Here is a 24,766-nt window from a genome sequence, read left to right as displayed (position 1 = left end):
AATAGGTAAAAAATATTTTTGCAAGTAATAAGAAAACTCAGAATTTCCACAAAAAATATTTTTAAATATAACAAGAGCACCATTAAGACAAAACTTTTCCTTGGGCATTTAAATAGTTTGAAAGTATTTTTTAGCTCTTTCTGGACAATTAAAACACAATCCAGTGACTCATTTCTAAACTTTATGGATGTAAAAGTCTTAGCTCTACCCCAAATAAAAATAATCATGGTAATAACAAATAATAAAAAGTTTTACCTGGTAGAGTGGATTTCAAAATTATACTTCATAACTCAATAAAACTATCAAAGCAGTTACTCAAGGCAGTGCAAGCGTGTGAATCCAGGAGGTCTACACAGAACTTCTACGAAACAGCTGCCACAACCTACTGAGGAGCCCTGCACCGAGGTGAAGCATGAGGATAACAGAGGTAACGAGAGCTAAAGATTAAAAGGCATCCTTTCTTTTTGCTCAAAAGTTACCTCGATTAAGCCTCAAACTGCTCTAAAAATAAAGGGCATTAATGGTTTTTAAAGTTACCATGCTACAAGAGGAATTTCTTCTACCTCAGCAAATTGTAGGAAGACACCACAAGAACGTCAAAGTGCACAGTCTAAACGTGAACAATGGAAAACCAGAGGATGGTCTCGAGAGCGCCACCAGGTGCCTGCTTTGTGAACAACTCCATAAGGAGTCAGAAAGAGCCAGGATAGGGCTGAGCTCACACAGCAAGAGGGAGAAGGCAGTGAGGATGCATCCTCCGCATTTGGAAGTCATAAACCTCCCAACTAGCTTTCCTGTCTCCAGAACCCCAATACCCTACCCTGCGATTTATCCCTGACACTCATTAGAGTTACTGTTCTAAAACATGGTATCTGATTATGTTAGCTCACTATGTTACAACAGTAACAACTCATACTGGCTTTCCTTGGCTTCTATCAAATAGTTCATAAGATATATATATAAACCTACTATATATATATATATATATATATATATATATATATATATATATATATATATAAACCTACTATACTAATATATTTATATAACATAAGTTTATAAAGGATAAAAGTAAAAATACATATTAATAAAAGTTTTATTATTTTTTCTTATACCCCAATGAAGAAGCTCACTACTTTGGAATTTACTATTAGACTCAAGGACTCATAAAGTTTACACCTTTAAGATCAGGCCTTTATCTGCCACTCAAATCTCACTTTTTTTTTTTTCAGTTCTCCTATGATCTCAACTTACCAAACTATTTCAATTCCTCAATCGCAGAATGCCTTTTCCAATCTTAATAATGCCACAGAAGCTGCCGTTCTCTCTGGAATGACTCTTACTCTTCCAGCCTCGGCTTACCTGTTAAATTCACATTCATCCTTCACAACACTGAAAGGCTGAGGGGACCACTGCATCCTAGAACAAGTCCTTGGAGCCAAGGTGAACAACTCTTTGCCTCCTTCCTGTCTTGCATCTCCTATCAGGTAGCCTGCCAACCCTGAGTGTTACCTCCTTCATTCTTCCAAGATAGGCTTTTGGGCAGCTTCCTAGGAAGCTACAACCTCTCTCTTCAGGAGGTAGCCCAGCACCGGAGCTACTGACACCCCTGTCCCAGTGGGGGTGGTGGAGGTGGGCAGAAGTTTAGCCGGCATCTCCTCTGAGGAGGCTGGGACAGAAGGGATAAGGATGAGGTGGAGGCTGAAGCAGGCAGCACAGTTAAGACAGGAGATATCCTGGGGCTGCTCTAAAGAAGAAGCAGAGGAAGCTGCCGAGATTGTGGGCAGGTGGGACCCACAAGACCTACAAGAGACCCATAAATTGGATTTAGTACAATTCTCCCTTTGCACCACTCAGGTGACTTTCACTCTTAAGACATGCAGTCCCACTGTGAGAAGAAGGCTTCCCCCGCCCTTCCCTGGAGAGAAGGTGCAGGTCAGGGTAGTGACTCACAATCACTGAAAAAGACTGTCAGTAAACCAAGCTACAGTTTGTGTGCCATCCACAGCTGGTTCAGTCCATTTGTGTCTGCCATCCCCTCATTCACCACCACCCATTTCAGATTCCCTTCACTCCTGGACCAGTGCTCTGGGTAGTCTGGGTTTTGCCTTAGGGGTGACTCAGACTTTGACTCCCAAGGGGCCTGAGCTTCCAATTTCCTTGCCTTTGCCAGGCTATGGCTGTTTCTGCTGTCTATTCCAGTTATCACAGGCAGGGAAGCATTAGACCATGGCCAAAGATGCTGCTCCTTATAGCAACCTTGACTTCTCCTGGTGTTCAAGGTTGACTAGCAGAGCTGAAACTTCTTTTATGCCTGCTGGTGCACTGTCATAAGCCCAAGGTGAACAGGTCATAATGACAGCTTCCAGTAATTGGAATTCTTGCTGTTATCCTCTGGCTACAGGGTTCTTCATCTTACCCTCCAGGAATCAGAAAAGCCTAAAACTTCAAGGACAGAAAGTATAAAGTCTGCCAGTGGGTCACTGGGACCGATGGTAAAGGCAAATCCAACTCCTGCCCCTTCGTTTTTAGATTCTTGTAATCTGTACCAACTCAGTACTATCTACCAGCTACTGAATCAGCACCTCGTGTAGTCCATCCAACCCTATAGAGGTGTCCACAAGTTGCTCCCTTCACTGAACCCTTCCTCTACTCCACAGGCCCCTCCACCCTTCTACCCACATGCTTCTGGGTGTTGGGGAAGATATTAAGATCCAAGAGTCCTGTGATCAAGGCTCAAGTATAAAACAGGCTCTTAATCTGACATGTCTCAGGGTATCATGTTCATATACTAGGCATTCAGTCAGTGGACTGGAAACTCAGGTGATGATATTGCCAAGTCTCTGCAAGCAGGTGAACAAAAAATCTCCAATGGCATGAATATCGATTCTGGTAAGGACAACTTGCTACCTCTTCCAAGGCCAAAAGCGTCCAACATAATCCATCTGCTAGCAGGCACTGGCTGTATTGTGCCCTATTGAGGGCTCAGTGTCTACCTCTATAGCAGGTTAGGCATTCAGCAGAAGGTTCAGCAATGCATCCCTCTTGGAGAAGGGAATGTCCTAGGAAATATTAATGGTGGATTCTCAAGTCTTACAAAGCAAATCTTTTCTAATATTCCTTCCCACTAAAGTTTATGACCCTTTCCCAAATAACATGCTAAGAAAATTCTGACACTTCCACATGTCCTAGCCAGAAACTTTACTCCCAAGCCACAGTTAAGTACCCATAGCATCATGACTTTTCACGCAACAGCATCTTACATTCCATGTCTTACCATCTTTTAATAGCCCACAATGTTCACACAATCCCTGAAAGTACATACTATCTTGCAATTATTTTGACATACAGGATATTCCTTCTTGAGGCAGGGATCCCTCAGTTAGCCTGTGGCAAGATGAGGCCCTACTCAGACTATTCAACCTGAAAATAATGAGAGATAATGTCACAGGTCTCAAGAAGCATAAGCACCAATTTATAAAGCACTAACTTCAGATAACATTACTGCATAAACTCCAACGAAGGGAAGGCTATGTTCCCCGGGCCGAGAAATATAGGGAAATTTGAGGTTTCAATACGGTCAAGCACATCCACCCGAATGTTGCAGAGTTCTACTCTATCTCTCCCCAAGTCCAGAGTTTGATATGCGTGACCTGTCCAAATGGCCCAGGCATCTGCTAAGCAGGCCTGCCACCCTTATGACTACATCCTGGGCCTAGTTCTCAGCATAGTACTCTGTAGATGCAGAAATGAGTCCCTCTTAAAGCAATTACACACTACGAGGGTATTTTCACACAGCACAAAATGATCCCAAATCTCATTTGCATACCACACAAAAATTTGAATTAGGTTTTTTTTCCCTTAAGTCACTTTTGCCTTTGACTTCAAAGATTTTCGTGTAAATTATTAGCTTTTTCCTGAAATCATTCCTATTGTTACAAATTAAAAAAACTTAGGCCTGGGTTGGTGTGGTTCAGTGGGTTGAGTGCTAGTCTATGAACCAAAGGGTCGCCAGTTTGATTCCCAGTCAGGGCACATGCCTGGGTTGCAGGCCAAGGTCTCCAGTAGGGAGTGTGCGAGAGGCAACCAAACACTGATATCTCTCTCCTCTTTCTCCCTCCATTCCCCTCATTCTAAAAATAAATTAGTAAAATCTATTTAAAAAATAAAAATTAAACTTAGAATCATATAATGCAAAAATTATTAAAGTTAATTTGCATTTCTTTTGTAAATTTTATGAAATTATATATCAGAGGTAATGGTAAGTATTTGTAAGTAGTAAAAACTCCTGGTTTTCTTTTTCTTAATACAAATAACATGAAGCATGTTCCCACTTATTCAAAACTACTTTATTGTTTGGGTCCTTCACATTTTGTTTTGTCTTTTCTGAGCCTAATGAAGATTTTGTGAATTAATTGAAATATTTATTATCTCATCTAAAAATATGAGTAAAATTAAGTAGACATGCTGCCGGTAAAAATATAAATTAGAATGGCTTCACTGGTAAGCTATTTGATGGTATATATAAAAGCTTTTGTATAAAAAAGAAAGATATACTCATTAAAAAATCTACTACAGGATTATTTATGATAAAAATAAAAAATATAAACAAATGAATCATATTTTCAGTTATTAATTAAAATATTTTGAAGCAGATTTAATAACAAGAGAAGATATTCAAATATAATTTTAAGCAAAATCAAATAAAATGTAAAATTAAGATGGTAACTTCCCAGTTTTTTTAATCTAAAATTTAATACATGAAAGTGAGGAAAATGCAAGCAAGATGGTCACAAATAACCAACTCCAAGTATTATTTTCTACCATTTTAGTGAGCACGGCTTAATAGAAAATTCAAATTCTGACATTTTTACACAGAGGGCATTCAGTATTCTGTCCACAAGAAATATATCAAGATTCCTTTCCAGAACTAAGAATAAAATACATACACAATTTGGCATATAAATGTGTGTACATATATACCATAGATGTATATGTACACACATATATATGTGTGTGTGTGAATATATACACATACATACATACACTGGAGAATTTTTTAATGTCATTGAGGCAAAGAAACAATATAAGAAAATTAGGGCACTTTACGCTTACTGCTGAAGTGAGTAAAACGACACAAAATTTACCCACAATTAGCCTTCAATTCATATGAAAAAAGCCAGTGAGGGAAGAAGAAAAGAAAAGGGTAAGGAGGATGAAAGGAAGAGGGCACAAGGGTCCCCAATCAAGGACGCCGTCTTAAATACTTCTGATGCATCACCGTAGAAACTTGCTTTTAACATAAAACAAAAAGGAGTCATTTTATTCTTCTCATTTAAAGTACTTCCAAACACTCCTCTGGTTTTCTTTTCCATAGTGTACAGACTATAAATGTGATGTTTAAAATAACCTTAACATTTCAAAAATTTCAATACAGAGAAAACAGTGAGAAGATAGAAACAAAGTTGCAAAAGGAAAACTGCCAGACTTTCAGAGAAAAAAAAGCTATTAATTTCTAACTGTAGTAATAATATTTGAAACAGATGTCTATCTGCTTTCAAATCCAAACTGGATCACGGTTTACACAGTTTAATAAAACTTTAATTAAGGTTCTGCAATAGTGTAAACTGATCATGTCATGCAACTAAACACATGCTTAATATTAACATCTCTTCGAGCTCCACTAACGCTCAGCTTAACCAGACTCTTCATAATTCATCCAAGGGGAAAAAGTCATTCAAATTAGTAAGAGCATAATTCGTGCTCTGATTTCATTATATAATTTTTTTGAAGCAAGTATTTGAAATAGAAATGGAAGGATCCCGAATTGAATAAAAAGAGAAGGAAATAACTGTTTCTGAAAGCTTCTTGTTTCTAACTAGGCATTTAACATTTTAATAGGGAATATTTGTGCCCTAAAAATTTTGCATTTGGAAACACGGTTTAAGGGAAGTATTTCTCATTAAAATTGATTCATTAACTATAAATTTTCTTCATTTTATTTCAGTAGAACACTCTCATACAGATACCTGGTCAAGTGGGCTGAGAGCCAATGCCACTTAAAGACATCTAAATTAAAGGTCAGGAAAGAACACTTACTGAACTATTACTGTCTAAGGCTGAGTTCTGGCTGTTCCATGTAAGGGCCACAACGCCCTTTCTTGCGGAAGTCCTCTTACCACCCCCATCCCACAGCGGAGGAGCCTGCGTGGGAGGGCCGGGACACAAACCCAGGCATCGGCCTCCGGATTCCAGTGTAGAACACCTGCACTGGCTGTAGCCAAAATCCAGAAGAGGATTTTTTTTGTTTGTTTCATGGCCCAGAATATATTTTTTAAACAAATATAATGAATGACAAATTTTTTAATCATAAGCCTCCTTACCTATTTTCAAAGCAAAAGTTGTCACAATAACAAGGAAATAAAGGTTAAAACCATACCACATAGGAAAGCCAATCAACATCGACAGAGAATCGTCGGTTGTCATATCCATATTGTGAAACATGTGGAAAACTAGAGAAACAGGATACAGTTTTTAGCATCCGATATGATTAATATGACGAGGATGGTAATTACACTAACAACTCAGGAAACCGGTAATCACAAACTGACAGAGTGCAGAAGAATCCAAAGGACGGAAGAGGGTGCAGGCTGAGAAAAGGAAGAAATGAGTCCAGCACAATGGGATTAATGCAGTAGTTTCTCAAAGCAAAATACAAATCAGACTTCAAACGAAGAGAAACGCACAAGTAAAAAGAGTAGTATCGGGATGAGAAATTCATAAATAAAGTGATACATGTTGGGCATAAAGGTAATCAGACTATTTTTTCCATCTTCAATTCAACTTCCAAAGTGCCCATATGAAGGAGTGACTTGCTTTACTCTGCTTTACATTCTTTCTCATTTCCAATTCAAGAGTTCGAGTGTCATGAGCCCTAATTCATTCACTGTGGTCAAGAACACTTTTAGCAGTTCTTAAGGACTTCAATTTTTTTCCTTGTTCCCCTTATCTCATAAGAGCAAATAAGTCCTGCAAAACAAGTAACTCGATAGTTTTCAGTAGAGGCTTCCTGATTCACATTGATAGCAAATGATCCGGAATGACTTTCTAGAGGCACTGATAATTTGTTTTCTCAATTCTCTTTTACTCAGCCTGATTCAGTACAATTTTACTGTTAGGTTAGATTCTTTCAACACACATTGACATACTATAGGGAAAGGGTTGCCCAGAAGCATACTGGGATTAAGAATTTTCTATGGATATGCCCTGGCTAGTGTGCCTCAGTGGACTGAGTGCCTGTCTGCGAACCAAAGGACCACCAGTTCGATTCCCAGTCAGGGCACATACCTAAATTGAGATCCAGGTCCCCAGTAGGGGGCGTGAGAGAAACAAGAACACATTGATGTTTCTCTCCCCCTCTTTCTCCCTCCTTTCCCTTCTCTCCAAAAATAAAGAAATAAAATCTTAAAAAAAAAAAGAATTTTCTATGGATAATCTAGAAAATACCACTGAAATCTTCATACATACAAAAATAAGAGTTGAGTGCTGTAAGAAAATATAGTTGTTAAAAGTACTAATCAACTAGGAAATAATAATATAGTAAGTGACCTATGTATTTTAAAGGAATATGGATATTAATCCAGTCCTAGAACAATATGAAAAAGACTAGGCTAGGAAAAGATAGAATGGACATTAATTTCTCAGAGAGAGAACCAGTTTAACTGAACAGCATTTCAGCATTACAGTGCAGTACAGTCCAACATGAAAGTGAATCTGCTTTCTGAACAAAAACTTTTTCAGCAACTTCAAGTTCCTAGAAAATAATTCCAAGAAAGTACAGTATTGATTGAGGCAGAATGACTTCCTCCTAACCAAAATTATTTGCAACCTCCAAATAAAAAGTTTACACAAGATGTAAAATGGTACGCAATACAATCGTACGATTTGTAAGTTATCAGTCTGTCCTGTAAAGACTGATAAAATCTCAGAGGCGGTAAGATTTGGAGGGGGCTTAAATGGTTGATATTCTCCTTTGTCTCTGGAATTCTACAACCACCTGAAGAGAAAAAATACAAACGTGAGGCGGTCACAGTGCCATGCACTAAGAAACTAGAGCCACACCAGAGTTGTTTTTTTTATTTAGTTTTTATTGTGTTTTTCCCATTACCATTCAGTCCCCTTATACCTCCCTTCCCCCAGCAGTCACCACACTGTGAGAAGATTTGCCAATCTGTGTTAGAGAGTCATAGCATTTCAGAGCCAGAAAGACCTTGGAGAGCTCTGTCAATCTTTTATTTTAGTGATCGGTCTGAGGTTCCAAAGCTAATTATGGCCTCTCTGGCCTCTCAATTATGTTCTCTTTTCAACACACTACTTGCCTCCCCCCCTTCCCTGAAAGAGAGAACAGATGCAAAAAGCTAAAACAAGAACAATAAATGTACTGAAACATATCATTCTATGCCATTCATTACCATGATGAGAAATTGCAAAACAAGAATTATTTGACCTGAGAAATGAGAACACAAAGAAGACTTGAATTATATAAGATTATGAAAGTTAAAGTAAAAAATAATCAACTAGTCCTTCCTTATTATATGGTTTCATAATAGAATTATGAAGGGTCATTCAATGATACAAATGGCAGGTAAAATTAGAACAAATAAAAGGAAATACCCTTGACATGCATAACAAGCCTTCAGTCTACACAAGGTTGCAGAACAGAGGTTGCATCGTTAAATCCAGTAACATGATTTTAAAATAATCTGGAACATTAGTGAAGCAAAGATCTGATTATTTATGTTCAACATAAATACAATTTTCCATAATGGAAAAATTGTATTTTGGAAGGTAAGAAGTCACTCCAAGGAAGGTTTCTATTTGTTACAAATTATGCTACAGCTCAGGGCACTGAAGCTTAGGTCTTGGGATAGTTGCATTCCTTTGGAACATCAGATGGTGATTATTGGACTAGCAAAAATGTGTTGATTTAACATATATATTATTTTAATATTAATTTATTCTAATTTACCATTCTACCTTTAATGGCTAACCTATTTTAAACTTTGCTTTCCCCACAACACTTTAGTTCCGTGCAAAATACACATTTAATCTGGTTACTGGGAAACCAAAGGTTTCTCTTTTAATTCAATAACTCTGGCTTAGCTAAACTCCATGGCCACAGCCAACAGACCCCACTGCATTTTGCCCAGCAAACACAATGGTGTTCATCACAAAACAAACAAAAAAAAGAGGTCTTACAATTCTTTGTAGAAAAGACCCATAAAAAAGTTACAAAGCAAACTGTCTGACTGGCAGGCAATGTCAGTTGGGCAGGTGGCAAAGCAGCCTGGAAAACCACTGCAGAAATTTCCTCTCACTCTAGCACATTCTGACAAATTGAAACAGGGGAGATAGAATATAAGTAATATATCCTTACACATGATGATCTCTACAGTGTTAAATATTAGGAAACAAAAATGTTTACAAGAGCTTCAAGATGGAACTCTCCTTGAAGAGTTTTATTATCTTTTTAGTGTATACCTCTTAGTCCCTGAAAACAATTGAACTTTTGCCAAACCCCACAATTCAATGTTTACTATTGAAATATTAGATATATCTTATGGGGCTTCCTTCAAAATAATTGTTTAAGTTTTAAAATGTTGTTTCAGATAAATCGATCTATTTTTAAATGGTCTTTTTTTCTCCTCATCATTTGCACGTCTATCTTCTTGGCAAATTAAATGAGCTACTTGATTTCCAAAATTCACTAAAATATGTCACTACATTTAACCCATATTAAATGCCCATTCTCTCTCTCTTATTCATACACTCACACACACACCATGTGGATAAAATGGAGTCCAGTTTTAGTAAGTATGTGGTAAATCTGCTCTAAAAAAACAGTGGCAGTACTCTCTGTACACAAACGATCCATAACAGAACTGAATGGGAAAAAAAGATTACACCATTTAAAGTTCTAAAATATATTTTTCCAAAGTTGGAGAACATTTTCTTTCTTTACCCATCTCTCTTCTTGATATATAATCAATAAGCCACGCCTCTCTCTTGAGCACTCTTGAAGGAGCAGCCTTCCTCTGTGCTCTCTGGGACTCACATGCACTTCCCACCTCACAAAGGTGTTACACCACGTCCCTTCCTTCCCCTTGGGGTCTTCCCCAGCTGCTGAACTGTCAGGGCTGAGTGCTGATCATCTTTGTATTGTCAGTAACTAACACAATGTCTGGCTCTAACGGCACTCCAACGTTTAAGCACGGATTTAGAACAAGCCGGTCCTATATTAGAATCCTGGACTGCCTCCTGGGGAGCTTCACCAGGCCTTGAGTTCCTTCATATGTAAAATGGGATGACAACCACTACTTTTTCAGAGAAGGTGGGACTATTTAGCACATTGCCTGGAACGTAGGAAAGACTCGGTAAGCTCTTTGTTATTTCCTTGCTTATATAGTTCAACCATCCACATTAATGCTAAATTTCATCTCTTTTATCCACAGCCTTTCAAATTTCCTCAATTTAGTGTTATAATTATCTCTTGGCCAGTTGACAAATCTGTGAGGTCTATATATGCTAAAGCATAAGGTCACTGAAAAATTCAGCAAACAATGGGGCAGGACTAGCTCTGATTATTTTTCAAGGGTAGTCATGTGTTGCCAAATTAAAAGCTGAGTAGAACCTCAAGGGAGAAATCAACAGATGTAATCTACTCCATTTTTTCAAAAAGCCCTTGACAAGGTACTACCACAAAAGTTATTAAAAAGAACTGAGTCACCATAGGATTAAGGGAACTTTTTACTGGAGAAACAAAGATGACAGTGAAAAAAGGCATTACTTTGGCAGGAAAACTATAAATAGGGAAGGTGCTGGAAATGGTCTTATTTAACATCTTTATAAATGATGTAGAGAGGAAATGTAGATTAAATTTTCCAGGTCTGTGTAAGATACTAAGTTTTTCCAGTATGTGGAATGCCAAGTCAGTGGGATAACCTACATGATTTCCAAAATTGTATGAGTTAGCAAGGGGAAAACATCAAATAAGATTCAAAGTGGAAAACTATAGGGTTATGTATGTAGGACAGGAATATATAGACTGTACTTCTCAGGATAATAAGCCTGAGTTATAATAGAAAAGGGCTTAGGAGTCACTGAATTAATGTGTTCTCCTTGTCAACAAAGCTAACAACGGCACCAGCGTCGCTCAAGAACAAAACATGACTTCCATCCCATTTAACACCATGGTTCACCTTTATTTGAAAGACTACATATAGTTCTTGTCTAACACAACCTAGGGCTCTAAAAATATCTGCTGCTGAGGAAAAAAAATTATAACTCTACTCTAAAAAAATGGAAAAAGATTTAGAAACTGGGGAAAATCCAACCAACCAAAAATAAATGATCAAGTGGACCACAGAACAGGCCTATGAGGGAAAACAAGGCAAACGAGCATTCTTTGGATGCTCATCTAGAAAGGTGCAGACTACATGGAAGTGCCATAGGTGTCGAGACTCACAGACTGTGCAATGACAGAAAATATGGACAAGACAAATACCGAGCTGGCAAATGGCTGCTAGACTTCAACTACAATACACAACAGGATTGAGGAATGAAAAAAGCCAAGAAACTAAGAAATTCTAATCAGTTCCAAAAGAGAGCAGTACTTTACACTGAGGAAAACTAAGATATTTAGAGCATATAAAAGTAAATTTTAAGTGAAATCACGAAACACCATTCCTAGCCACCCCTAACATTATCGCCCTGATGGCATCTTCTAAAGACAGAATAATAGACTGAATCCTTTTGGCGGTTCATAACTGTTCTCATTGACTTACTTTGTTGTTCTCATATTCAGTCTATCTGGGCTATGCATTTATTTTCTGATAGTGTATTATCTGAGATTTTAAACATTTTTCTCCTTAGAGCAAGACACAACTATGCCTTTGACATATATGGCATCAAGTTCACTCATGTTGCATAAATATGTAATAACCTCATTTGTAAGAGAGATATTATTCACAAAAGAAAGATGTAAAATATTATTGTTGAACTACATTATACCTTCTAGGTTTAGGATAGATGAGCCAAAAAACAGAGTTTCTAGTCTCATGCTAAGTCAAGCTACATGTTACTAACTTATAAGAAAAATGTTCAAGAATGCATAACAGCTTTCAAAACACAACTATAAATACATGAAATTTCAAATCAAATAAGAGCTAGAGAGTATGTGGTGAAAACCCTATATAGTAAAATTACAGATTTTTGTTTGTAAGATTATATAAAAGAATGAAAATGTCTAGACCCAAGTAATATCTACAATATACTTCATTCACTATATGGTTGTGCCACTTTTTGCTTTTTTTACCTGTGCACATCTGTTTAAATGTTCAAAACATGGGTTAAAATTTCATTTTAAGTGAAATTATGTAATTAAATAGTGATTTCATAACAAAATATAAATGCGCCTTACTGTTATAATTTGTGATATTATTAAAGTATTTTAAGGTCATGTTTACAGAATACCAATCATTATTACACTAAGTTAGTCAAAACTCCAATCCGTCACAGGATGGTAAGCTAGTAAGGACTCTGAAAATACTCCAGAGGTTCGGGATCATAGAAATGAGTATGTTTTAACCACCCCCTTCATCTTTGGTTCAAAAAAGGTAGTCAGAGGAAAACACGGTCAAGTGCAAAAGTGAGACAGAAAAGGTGAAGGAGGATGGGAAGGGGAGAGGGAAGCAGGAAGGTGCAGAGTAAAAGAGAATGCAATGAACATTCATATATTCATAGGCATAAGGAGAAAACGGCAGCCCTGGCTGGCGTAGCTCAGTGGATTGAGCGCAGGCCTGCGAACCAGACAATCGCGGTTCGATTCCCGGTCAGGGCACACCCCTGGGTTGCAGGCTGGTTCCCTGCAGGCCAGTTCCCAGCAGGGGACACACGGGGGGGGGGGGCAACCATACATTGACGTTTCTCTCCCTCTCTCCTTCTCCCCTTCCCCTCTAAAGATAAATAAATAAAAAATCTAAAAAAAAAATATTGAAAGGAGAAAACGGCAACAATTCTAACATTCAGATTATGGCAGATAATGCAAAGGTTTTTACTTAAAAGCTAAATATGTTTTAAAGACCTTTACACTGCTAAATTTGAAGTCGTCCAGAAATAAAGGCATTAAGTTATAATCCTTGTACTGAGCATATAAAATGTATTTCCATGCTGTGGATCACAAAGATTAAATTTTACAGTTAAAAAACTTGAAAATTGAGTTTTGGGTAAGCAATTTTCCATTACTTCATGGCTCTGGGAATCAACAGATTACAAGGTAAGAGAGAATGCAAAAAAATGTAAGTGCGCACAATCCTTGCTGTGCCTGAGATACAGACTGCTCCAGGGCAACAGATTCAAAAGGAGCTCCACGTCATCAGCCACTTTTTGCTTTATCTTACTCTTTTACAAAGAGCAGCACCTGCTTTTACTGGCGAAGGTATCAAAACTTAAATTCTACAAAACATTTCTTGGAAGAAGTTCATTTATGTAGGACTTTTGTCTCAGCCTTAATGTATTCCACAGAACGCTGAAATGATAAAATAGCTGATTTTATGTTATAGGATTGAAATTTTCTTATACCATCTATACATAAGGAGGCAGCATACATTATTCCATAAATATGCATAATTATGGAGTAGGAAATGCCTAATTTGCCTACAAAAATTGCAAGGGTTTGATGACTAAAGCGAGGAGTGAATCAGGTCCATTGAGAATTACTAAGAGAAACATAATCAAACATAAATGCCACGGAATACAAAGATCATTTTCCAAATTGATTCCAGAAACAGCTCCTAGGTAAATTTCCATGAAAAGCTAATTTAATTCAATTAAACAGCATAGCATGGTTTTCCTCTTCAGAAAGAGTTTAAATATTTTAATTTGCTAACAGATGTTAAAAGCAAGTGTTTTTTTAAAGAGTGATTCATTTAATCTCGAGTGAGATGAGGATTCCAAATCACTGGAAAGGACTTATGAATGAAAAAGGACTTACTGAGCAGATACCTTTTAATCATTATGAAGCACACAGAGTAAAATTTACAACAATTCGTATTTTTAAAGTCATTACTTATATACTGCCATAGAAATGTAATATTATTTCCTATTCAAAATATAGGACAAGATAAAATACTTAAGAGACCATGCCTGGCCTCAATACTGGTATATTATGAGAACCCTACCTCCAACATGCAATGGAGGGAACAGATACATCATTTAAAACTTAAATAATAGTTGTATTTGCCCTGGCTGGTGTGGCTCAGTGGACTGAGTGCTGGCCTGTGAACAGAAAGGTCGCCGGCTTCTTAGCCAGTCAGGGCACATGCCTGGGTTGCAGGCCAAGTCCTCAGTGGTGGGGAGCATGTGAGAGGCAACCAATCAATATATCTCTTGCACACCAATGTTTCTGTCCCTCTTTTGCCCTCCGTCCACCTTTCCCTAGAAATAAATAAATAAAATGTTTTTTTTTAAATAGTTGTATTTGTTTTGGATACATGACCCTGTATAACATTTCCTAGTTAATCTCAACATTATATAAGTTCGCTCACAGTTACTCAGGGTGAGTAAGTAATGCCTCCAAACCAGACTGGTCATGGATTCTTATGCGTCCATCTGGCTGCTGGCTGCAACACTGGAATGACTCATAAAAATGAAGCAACCTGAGGTCACCTACTCCAGGTCTTTTAAACAGAATTGCCAACTGCTTACCAGGTGGTTCCAATTTCCGAGAATACTTAAAATAAGAGAGAGACTCATTCTAGATACACCATTTTATTTTCATATTGTCTCTGGCCACAGAATTTGGTAAGGAAGGAAGCTCTTTTGAAATGCAGATCACCAATCATCTGAAAGCCCGAATATTATATAAATAAAGTCAAGGGGGGAAGAAAATGCAAGACGCAAAACTATATTATATTATACTCTCAATTTTGTAAAGAAAAAAGGACCCAAAATGTTAACAGTGGCTATTTCTGTGTGTAAAAGAGTGATTTTTATTTTATTTGTGATGGTTCCCTATAATTCCCAAGTTCATGCTAATGAATATGTACTCTTTATTATTATAAAAAATAACAATAAGTAGCTTTTTAGAAAATGATATACACTGTAAACCATGGGCTCAGTGGATACTAACATCTATCCTCTGACAAAAAGTTTCCCTGGGTAGTGAAGAAAAACATTCATTTTACCTCTAAAAAGAAAAAGAAAAAAATCTTTAAACAACAAAGAACTGGGTTCCTACTATATGATAGGCGAGCCAGGTTCAGTTAATTATTTGAATCCATCTTTTGATATGTGAAGGGAAAACTACAAGTCCTGGGGTCAAATATCCCTTTTCAGGATTGTCACAGTGCACACTAATGTAATAAAGGCTCGGAGCAGGCTCACAGTTTTAAAATGTCAACAATTCCCAGATTGCCTTTGTCATTTATTTCCTTATCAATGTTTCTGTGGTGTTTTCTATGTGTTTGGCATTGTTCTAAACGCTTCACAAATATTCGCTATTCTGTTCTTCATATAAACCTATAAAGTGCCCTGGCTGCTGGGGCTCGGCGGGTTGGTTGAGTGCCAGCTTTTGAACCAAAGGGCTGCTGGTTTGGTTCCCAGTCAGGGCACATGCCTGGGTTGCAGGCCAGGTCCCCAGTAGGGGGCGTGAGAGGCAACCAAACATTGATGTTTTCATTCCCTCTCTTTCTCCCTCCTTTCCCCACTGTCTAAAAATAAATAAATACAATCTTTAAAAAAAACAAACCTGTAAAGTAATCACTTTTTTTGTCATCCCTATTTTGGAAATGATGAAGCTGAGACACACAAAGTTCAGTAACTCGGCCAACGTCTCATAGCTACCAAGTGATCAAGCCAAAATTCAAAGCCAGACCAACTCCACAGTGCCCACAATCACCCAATAGGCCACACTGCTGCCTATGGACCCCTCAGCCTGCCTATACACCTGAATTCCACAAAACCACTGTACTGTGGAATACACTGGGAAAACACATGCAATCAAGTCAAACATATGGTTCTATATAAATTGCTCAACTGAATTTGTCAAATAACACATACTACTTCAAACCATAATTTTTCATTTACTATGTGACAAGACAAAAAGAACTAGCAATGGTATTTAGCCTAAAAATTCCTGGAACGTGATTACTAAACAAGAGAAGTTTGGTTAAATTATTTTCCCTCCCTGTTGTTTAATCAATTTTATCAGATACCATAATGCCAAGGAGTTAAATTAGAACAATATATGTATGACTTAGGCTATTTCTATACTCTCAGATTCCAAGTGTCTCATAATTTCCAAAGATTACTTGTATAGTGGGATTGTTGGTCATTTTCATTTTCTTCTTCATGCTTATCTAATTTTTAATAAATCCTAGCCCTGGCTAGGTAGCTTAGCAGGTTGGAGCATCATCCAGTACACCAAAAGGTTGTGGGTTCGATTCCCCATCAAGGCACATACCTAGGCTGTGGGTTCAATACCCCATTGGGGTGTGTTCAGGAGGCAACCAATCAGTGTTACCCTCGGCGATGTTTGTGTGTGTGTGTGTGTGTGTGTGTGTGTGTGTGTGTCTCTCTCTCTCTCTGCCTTCCTCTCTCTCTAAAATCAATACACATATCCTGGGGTAAGGGATTTTTAAAAATCTAATAAATAAAAGCATCGGGGAGATGGAAAAGCTGGAGATTTTACATTAAATTATTATTCACTAAATACTATGTTTCAAAATTAACATATTAATCTAGAATGGTATTGTCAATGTATGGTTAATTGAAAATGTAAGTAACAATATAACTAATCTCATTTTTGTCTAAAAATGTACAAGAAAATTCTTCAAGGGTGTATCTATACACACACGTATGTGTATAAAAATATTAATTTTAGGAAATGGTTTTAGGTAATTTACTTTCTGTAGGCTTACCTGCCATTTCTAACTCTCCTGTCAAGGAGAGTTATTATTTTGTATCACTGGGAAAAGATTTTAAAACTCACGTGTGAAGAGCCTGCATAACAGACGCAGGTCAACAAAAGCCACTTAAAAAGGCCCCTGCCTTTGGGCTGTTCGTCATCTCAAGCAAACGCTGGTCCTCGCCACCGCGCCCTACTCTGCACTCTGTTCACGCCCTTCACAGCCCTAACCACGTTATTGATTTGTAGGTATTAAGTTTAGTTTTTTATTTCCTACCTCCTCCCCATCCTCATCCCAAATAAATTTGGGCAAACGTCTGCCTTTTTGTATCCAGAACACCTAGCACCGTGCGTGTCTGGCCGTAAAAAGTGACTCCATAAATAGGCACTGCATTAATGAGTGAATAAAAGAGCGAATGAAACAACCAAATTACGTATGTAGAAGGTACACAGGCTATCAAGTAAGAAGTTGAAAGCAATAAAGTGATTGACAGGAAAGTACTTCTATAATAACGACTTGGGTTTTCCAGGTTCCATTTGAGTTGATAGGATTACATATGTAGTTTGGGGTGGAAAGCAGGTGACCAACAGAGGTAAGGAGCTCAACTGGCCTATCATTCCAAGAAAGTTCCAGAAAGAAGAGGGCTTCAGAAGCTGCATCAACCGAAAATGGGACCTTCATTGTTATAACTTCTGAGAAGCAGAAGAGAATGTATTTATAAACAAACAATTTAGTGAGTATAGGTAGGAGTGTAAAATAACGTAAATAACAATGGAGTAAATCAGGATACTAAAAGAACAGCTACTGGAGAGGTTACTGGAATCCGGGACAGAGTAATGTAGGGAAGGCTCCGTTAAAAGAACAGTGGACACAGGAGGCCAAAGTGGATCTAGGAGGAAAGGACCCAGGACAGCAAATGCCCTCTCTCCACCCTCCCTCTAAATCTCCTGCTGGGGTTCCCCAAAATGCCCTAAACCTTCTGGAAATCAGCAGCTCACCCAGGCAGCCTGGTGGGCAGAGAGCATAAGGGAGCAGTGGGTCTGGAGAGGCAAAAAGAAAATACTGACACAGAGGTCAACGGGAAGAACATGTGAGGTTTGAGCAAAATCCAGTTACAGAGGTAGAGAAGAGTTCGGATACAGAAGGGACTCTTGACTAACTGAAAAGGAACTAAAAACACAGTGAAAGACAACTACTAGGTAGGTGAGAAGGTGACGCCACGTTGCGTGTAAGCCCATCTGAGGAGAAGCGCTACATCCCATAATGGGAGGACCAGGAGGGTACACCCCCAGTACGCGTTCTATTGCAGCTAAATGGTTACTGGACAACAGCAGAAAAGTAGCTTGTTCCAGAAAAAGAACGAATGATAATTTAGTGCCTTTTATAGACGGTTGTAAAGTGTATTAGTTAGATAAAACTCACTGATTTCTATCAAGAGATTAATTTAGACAAAGGCACCGTCATTACAGACTTCCTTGGAATCGCTTTAGATTCATAAATCAACAAATTAACTAGTGACAGATGTGTCTGTACTTGTTTAAGTCCATATCTATCTAATGGCTATAAAAATGACAAAATTGTTTATCTCAAGACAGCCAGGCAAGAAATGTTATAGAGATATATTGGATTGTATCTTTTTTCCTTTAGCCAGTAAGTAAATACAACTTTCAGAAAAATCATTTTCTTAACTTGCTACTTAATATCTTCTAAAGTTGAAGGCACATGGAGCCATATATGTGTTGAAAGGAAAAATAAAAGTCAGCTGAATCAAAGCTATGGGTCTTAACAGACTACATCCAACAACATTCCACAAATATTTACTGAATCTCTACCATGTACCACAAAGGACCTGGATGCAATGGAGGGTGAGTTCCAGATCTAACAACGGGATTTTACAGTGAAATCTTTCCAGAAACTTGTGAAGTTTTCAAAGCTGAAGGGTAGAGAAAAATGACACTCAAACCTGATTAGAGAATTCTGATTTGCTTCCTTTTCTTTGTAACCAGAACACAAACTTTGTGTGACATCTGGGAACTGTGAGGTACTGAGGTCTGCAATTTAAAAGTAAAAGCAACTGTTGAACCAGTGGGTTGCTGTAGTGCAGATCAAGGCAAAAGAGAAAAAAAAAAGGAAGAAAAAAGAAAGGGGCGGGGGAGCCTGATTCAACTCGGTGACTCATTTGGTGATAAGAACAATGTCGGATCAGTCTCTCCAGGTTCCACCCCTGACCAAACCACCAAACTCTCAGCTAGATCCTCCTCGCAGCCTCTCCCACCTCATCTCCCTTCAGACACTCTTGCTCATACTATAGACAGACAGGCTAAGCCAGATCTGTTCACTTTTCGGTTTAAAATCCTCCAGGGTAACTAAACGAAATGTACTTTGAGTCAAACGCATACTTCATAACATGGGCCCGGCTATCTCCCTGACCCCTTTCCCACCATTTCCTCTGATGGCCTGACTGCAATGTGCACCCAGCTTGCTGCTCCTTCCGAGACGGCCTTGATGTTCCCTCTGCCAGGAAGTTCTCCAGACCTTCTCTGGGATGACTCTTTCGTCTTGTTCAGAACATCCTTAGAGAGGCCTTCCTTGGCCATCCCACCACACCAAGTAGCCCCAGTCACTCGTTGTCATATCACGGTATCTTGTTTTTCTCATGACAATGTCACTACTAGAACTGATCTTACGGGTGTGCTTGTTTATAATCCATTGTGTTTTCACTCTTTAGAATGCAAGTTCAATGTCTCTGAGTGTCAATGTAATACTGACAGGCAGAGAGTAGGCACTTGAACATTTAAAAGTGAATGTACTTAAGATAACCAGCATGTTAAGTGGATGCTCTAAAAATCATGAAAACAGATGACTGATACAAATTATATATTACCTTTTTTATCATAATACTATAGATGAGGTTTAAAAAAATATCCAGCCCTGGCTGGTGTGGCTCAGTGGATTGAGCACCAGCCTTCGAACCAAAGTGTCACCAGTTGGATTCCCAGTCTAGGGCACATGCCTGGGTTGCAGCAAGGCCCCCAGCAGGGGGCGCACAAGAGACAACTATACATTGATGTTTCTCTCCCTCACTTCTCTTTTAAAAAAAAACAACACTCTTTTTTTGCCCTGGCTGGTGTAGCTCACTGGATTGAGCGCAGGCCTGCAAATCAAAAGGTTGCAGGTTCAATCCCTAGTCAGAGCACATGCCTGGGTTGCAGGCCAGGTCCCCAGTAGGAGGCATTCAAGAGGCAACCACACATTGATGTTTCTCTCCCTCTCTTTCCCCTTCCCTTCCCCCTCTCTAAAAATAAATAAATAAATAAAATCTTTAAGAAATAAAAATAAAAAATACATTCAGAAGTATCATAAAATGTCCCTCTTGTCCACCCCTAAATCTTCATTGACTTTGTTTTTAAGATTCCTAAAAAATTTTAGTTTTCTTTAACTTTAATCATTAATTCCATGGAAATGACTGTTAAATCTGTATTTCTAGCCATGGCCCCTCTCTCCCCTGAATTCTGGCCTACATTTATACATGGCAACACTTCTTCAATTTCCGCCATTGGGTCAAATCTAGCATATGGAAACCTGAAATGAGTATCTCTGATGCAAAATCAGTTTCTCCTTGTATCCTTAATATTTTTCTCACAAATCCTCCAGACACCCAGATTTAAAAGCTGGAAATTATCTTGATTATGTAACTGAAGAACTGGAAGGAAGATTGGAAAACATCAAGTGAAGTGGTCTTCAAGACTTTTTAAAACTGTGGTAGCCTCTTTCAAACAAAAGCTCACAGGGAAGTCAGATATGTAAAACAGATGAATTTGCAGTTGTTCCCAAAGTTACACAAGAAAAACTTGAAAAAGAACCCCTAATCTGGTCCAAACTTCCCTTTCTCCCCACCCCCTTCAACACACAGGCGGAAAGTTATAGAGGAGAAAAAAATAAGTCTCAAGAAGTTAAATCTTCTTCGCAGGTAGAAATAATACGTCTGCCCAAGATTACACAGTACTCAAAACATAAAAGCCCTTAGAAACTGTGTTCTGAAAGACATATTAGCTCCACACACATGTAACAAATGATGACCGGTTACAGCAGGTTGATAAATTTCATAAATGACTTTTACCAGTTGGCATGAGAAGAAATCTTTAGTATTGAGCTAATAATTGTTAGCCTCTAATAACAGATTCAACCACTTCCAGTGAAAGAAAGCAAATATGGGTCCAGTGAAAAGAAGTGTAGCCCAGTGAAAAACAGCACAAGGTCTCAGCTCCACAGCCCATATGGCTTCACTGTCTCTTTCTGAGCATGGTTTTCAGAGTCTTTGGGCTTCATCCACTTCATCTTTAATATTAATGAGTGTGATAAGGTGCTTTCTAAGACTCTTCTCATCCCTCACTCTGTGATCTGTGACTACTCTGTGCTAAAGTATTTCCCTTAAGCTACTACAACTACAAAGAATTAACATCAAAAGTCAGAGACAAATTGGAAGAGAACAAATCATCCTTCAAGGGTTTTTTATCTCTCACATGCCAGGTACTCAGCTGGGTCTCCACAATTCAGAGGAAAAAAAAAGAAAAGGAATACTATCCCAGCTCAATGAGAAAATACCCCAGTGAGGAAGAGCCCCACAAGTAATTACACAGCAGAGAGGTAAATGCTGAGAGGTGAGTTCAGAAGCATAACAGGCAGCCATGAGGGGGCCTATGAAAACCAGGAAAGGCTTTGTTAGGTTGGAGTAGGAGACAACGGACTTTATATTCAGATGATAAATATGAGTCCAGTGCTGAGGAAGAGTGGAGGTTGCTCTATGTACCAAAAGATACCACATTTTAAATTGCCTTATAAGCAAATAATAAAATCAGCATTTACTCTAATAAAAATAATTTATCAGGCCATTTCACACACAGTGTTCAAAGTGCATGTGAAAAATATTAAGTCAATCATCTTTTATTATACCTTATTTAAGGACTGGAACACTTTGAGGGGCTTATTGTATGTGCACATGCCATGAGGCAGCACGTCAGTTGGGGACACAGCGGACACGGAGTTTCAGACAGCCCTGCCTGGGCCGAGGGCTGCGCGGCACCTGGCGGACAAGGTGGCAAAGCCCACATACAGGGTGATGATTCACTAACGTGACATAAATCAAGATTTTAACTCACCAAAAACTAACATTTTGATTTGAAATCACAAATCAGTGCCATTAAAATTCATCAGCGGACCCCAGCACATGAGTAATGAGATCATATCAACTTATATCTTGTGAGCAAAGGGAAAAGGTGTTTTTCTAAATGGTAACTTAGATTGGACAAATAACGCACTGTATCAAGTTTTGTAGCCCTGGGCCATATTTGGCTAAAAACAAAGGTACATTATGCATGACTAAAGAAAACAGTGAAAATCAGAGCAATTAATTTCCCCGCTATGTTTCCCATAAAAAAAAAAACCATCCCTACTATGATTTGCTTACAGCACACAACCCTATTTTTTTGCATTGCACAATGATCTAAGTGTATAATAACGTGCATATTTCACTAAGATGTAATATCCTTCAAAACATCCTTATAGTGAAAGTTTTCCAAAGAAAGTATTGATCTCTGGAATGTCTCGTGTTTTAAAATTACTGACAAATCCTTTCCTATTTTCTTTGCAGTTAGAAATAATTCTTCTTGATCACCAGAGTGTAAAGAGGTGTAAGAGTACAAAGACTGACTATTTTCTTACAGGCAAATATCCCCGTTGAAACAGGACATTTCCCATAATTTTCCCAAAACAATAATTAGGAAAGTTGTCACTAGGATCCTAAAAAATACATGTAAAAAAAAAAAAGATATGAGTTGGCATCAGTTTAATATAGGAAGAAGTTTCCATAAGTGCTTTTTGAAATTATTTTCAAATACTTTCTAGCTGAGTCCTCTTCATTAGTGCTGGTGCCTTTTGTGCTTTTGTCCGGAATTCGGGGACCTTTTCCCAGGTGGCTGTGCCTCGGTGTGGGGAGGTTTGGTGCACTTTCTCCGCGTGTTGGGGGCAGTTAAGCAGCTCTCTTGGGCTGCTCCCTGTCCCACTGACACCCCTGCGGCTGCCCAGGCACTGACCTCACCTTGATGGAAGAGTGACTAGAACAATTCCTAACAACTCAAGGAAACCACGGGGCTCCCATTCTATAGAAAACAAGGACGAAGGACCCTGAATCCACCTGGATGGCGGCTGAAAAGGGGGAAAACACGGCACCAGACAACTTCCGGAGGATCGTCTCGATGTCTGAAACCCTAACACCGCAAGGGACAGACAGACCGAAACGGGGACAAGGAGACTGAGGGGGCAGAGAGCGAGGGACACGAGAGAGACAATGCGGCGAGGAGCAGAGTCCGCCTCTAAACGAGGGTGGGAGAGGGGGACACACAGAGACGGCAAGACGGAGAAGGGACGGGAGACAGACAGACAGACAGTGGGGGGGGGGGGGGGGGGGGGCGGTGGAGAAGAAAGCGCACAGAGGAAGAAAACAGAAAAGAAGAAAGCGCCGGAGCGGGACAGAGCCACGGACGGGGGAGGAGGGACAGGCGGCGGCAGCGGAGGGCGAGCGGCCGGACCGGCCACCCCGCCGGCTCCGCGCCCGAGGCTGGGTCCCCGCGGCGCCGGGGCAGGTGGCTCCGCGGGACGGGACGTGGGACTCGGCGCCGCCCGGGGAGGACTCCCCGCCGCGTCCTGATTCCGATGCCCGGGCTGCGCCTCGCCCGCCCGCCCGCCGCATCTCCGGGCGGCGAGTGCGGGCTCCCCGACCCCGGAGCACGTGTCCCGCGCGCCCGCGGCTCCGCGCCCGCTCCAGCGGGAGCCCCGGGTCCCGGCGCGGCTCCTCCGCACAAAGCCCGGGGCCGCCCCGACCCCGCGGCCGCCCCGCGGTGGCTGCTCGCTCTCGCCCGCCCCCCGAGCGCCCCCGCCTGCGGGGGCACCGCCGCCGAGCCCCGCTCCCGCCCCGCACCGCCCCCTCCGCCCGCTCGGCTCCCGCGGCTCCACCGGCTCCCGCACGCGGGAACCGCCGCAGCCTCGCCCGCCTCGCTTACCCTCCGCTGCTGCTCCGCACCGGCACCGCGTCCTGTCCCAGCGCCGCGGCCCCCGACGTCCCGAACCGGCTCCGCGCAGGCCCCGCCGACTCCGCGCCGCGATGACCACCGCGACCATCAACTTCTGGCTGCAGTGGCCGCTCTGCCGCCGCCTCCGGACTTTTTTTCCCTCTGCAACTCGGCCGCCTCAGGAATTTTTTTTTTTTACTTGCCCTCTCCAGCTCCCACTAGTGATTGGAGACTGAGAGCCAAGTACTTAGAGGAGGGATTACACTTCCCGACGCACTTGGACAGCCCCGCGGAGCCGCCTGTGTGAGAACCGGTGCAGGGCCCCGGGGTGGCCTGAGGGCATCGCGCAGTCCCCAGCCCCGGAGAGCAGAGCACGTTCCCAGCGGCTTCCCAGAGCGCCACCTCCATGTCCATCATAAATGCTCTCTTCTTGTTCATGTGCAAGAAAAGGCTTTATGAAAAATTGGGTCTAAAGAACAAAGATTCTACTGCACATTGAGAGATGGAAGGGCGTCCCAAAGATGACCTGCTGTTAGGGAATTGAAACTTTTCATGGCCATTACACACACACTGGAGAAGTTGATGAAACGTTGACACACCTCAAAAAAATACATATGTACATCAAACTATGTCTGCAGTTCTGAACGGGGAGTTTGGGAACCCCGAAATATATGGTTGGGCCTCTTAGTAAAATGAAAATTTCCTTTCTTGAAATATCTTGAAACTGTTAAAAAA

General features: G+C 40.1%; 2 protein-coding genes across 2 annotated transcripts in view; one reads left to right on the top strand and one right to left on the bottom strand.

Annotated features, from left to right (window-relative positions):
* The window catches only part of BMPR1B (bone morphogenetic protein receptor type 1B), a 351,886-nt gene extending 327,811 nt beyond the window's left edge, over positions 1-24,075 (bottom strand). Inside the window, exon 1 of the mRNA XM_053666440.1 lies at positions 24,023-24,075. The gene's annotated coding sequence lies outside the window, so the exon portion shown is untranslated. The remainder of the gene's footprint in view (positions 1-24,022) is intronic.
* On the top strand, positions 23,676-24,338 carry LOC128627578 (basic proline-rich protein-like). Its single transcript, XM_053666340.1, has one exon. The coding sequence runs from the start codon at positions 23,676-23,678 to the stop codon at positions 24,336-24,338; it is 663 nt and encodes a 220-aa protein (XP_053522315.1).
* The last annotated feature ends 428 nt before the right edge of the window (positions 24,339-24,766 follow it).

This window comes from Artibeus jamaicensis, unplaced genomic scaffold (assembly GCF_021234435.1).
Source record: "Artibeus jamaicensis isolate MK-2021 breed Jamaican fruit bat unplaced genomic scaffold, CSHL_Jam_final contig_452, whole genome shotgun sequence".
Lineage (NCBI taxonomy): Eukaryota > Metazoa > Chordata > Mammalia > Chiroptera > Phyllostomidae > Artibeus > Artibeus jamaicensis.
This window is presented reverse-complemented; position numbering and strand designations above follow the sequence as displayed.

Excerpts from the sequence above, each read along its gene's own strand:
- LOC128627578 (XM_053666340.1), top strand. The coding sequence starts at position 23,676 with ATGCCCGGGCTGCGCCTCGCCCGCCCGCCCGCCGCATCTCCGGGCGGC.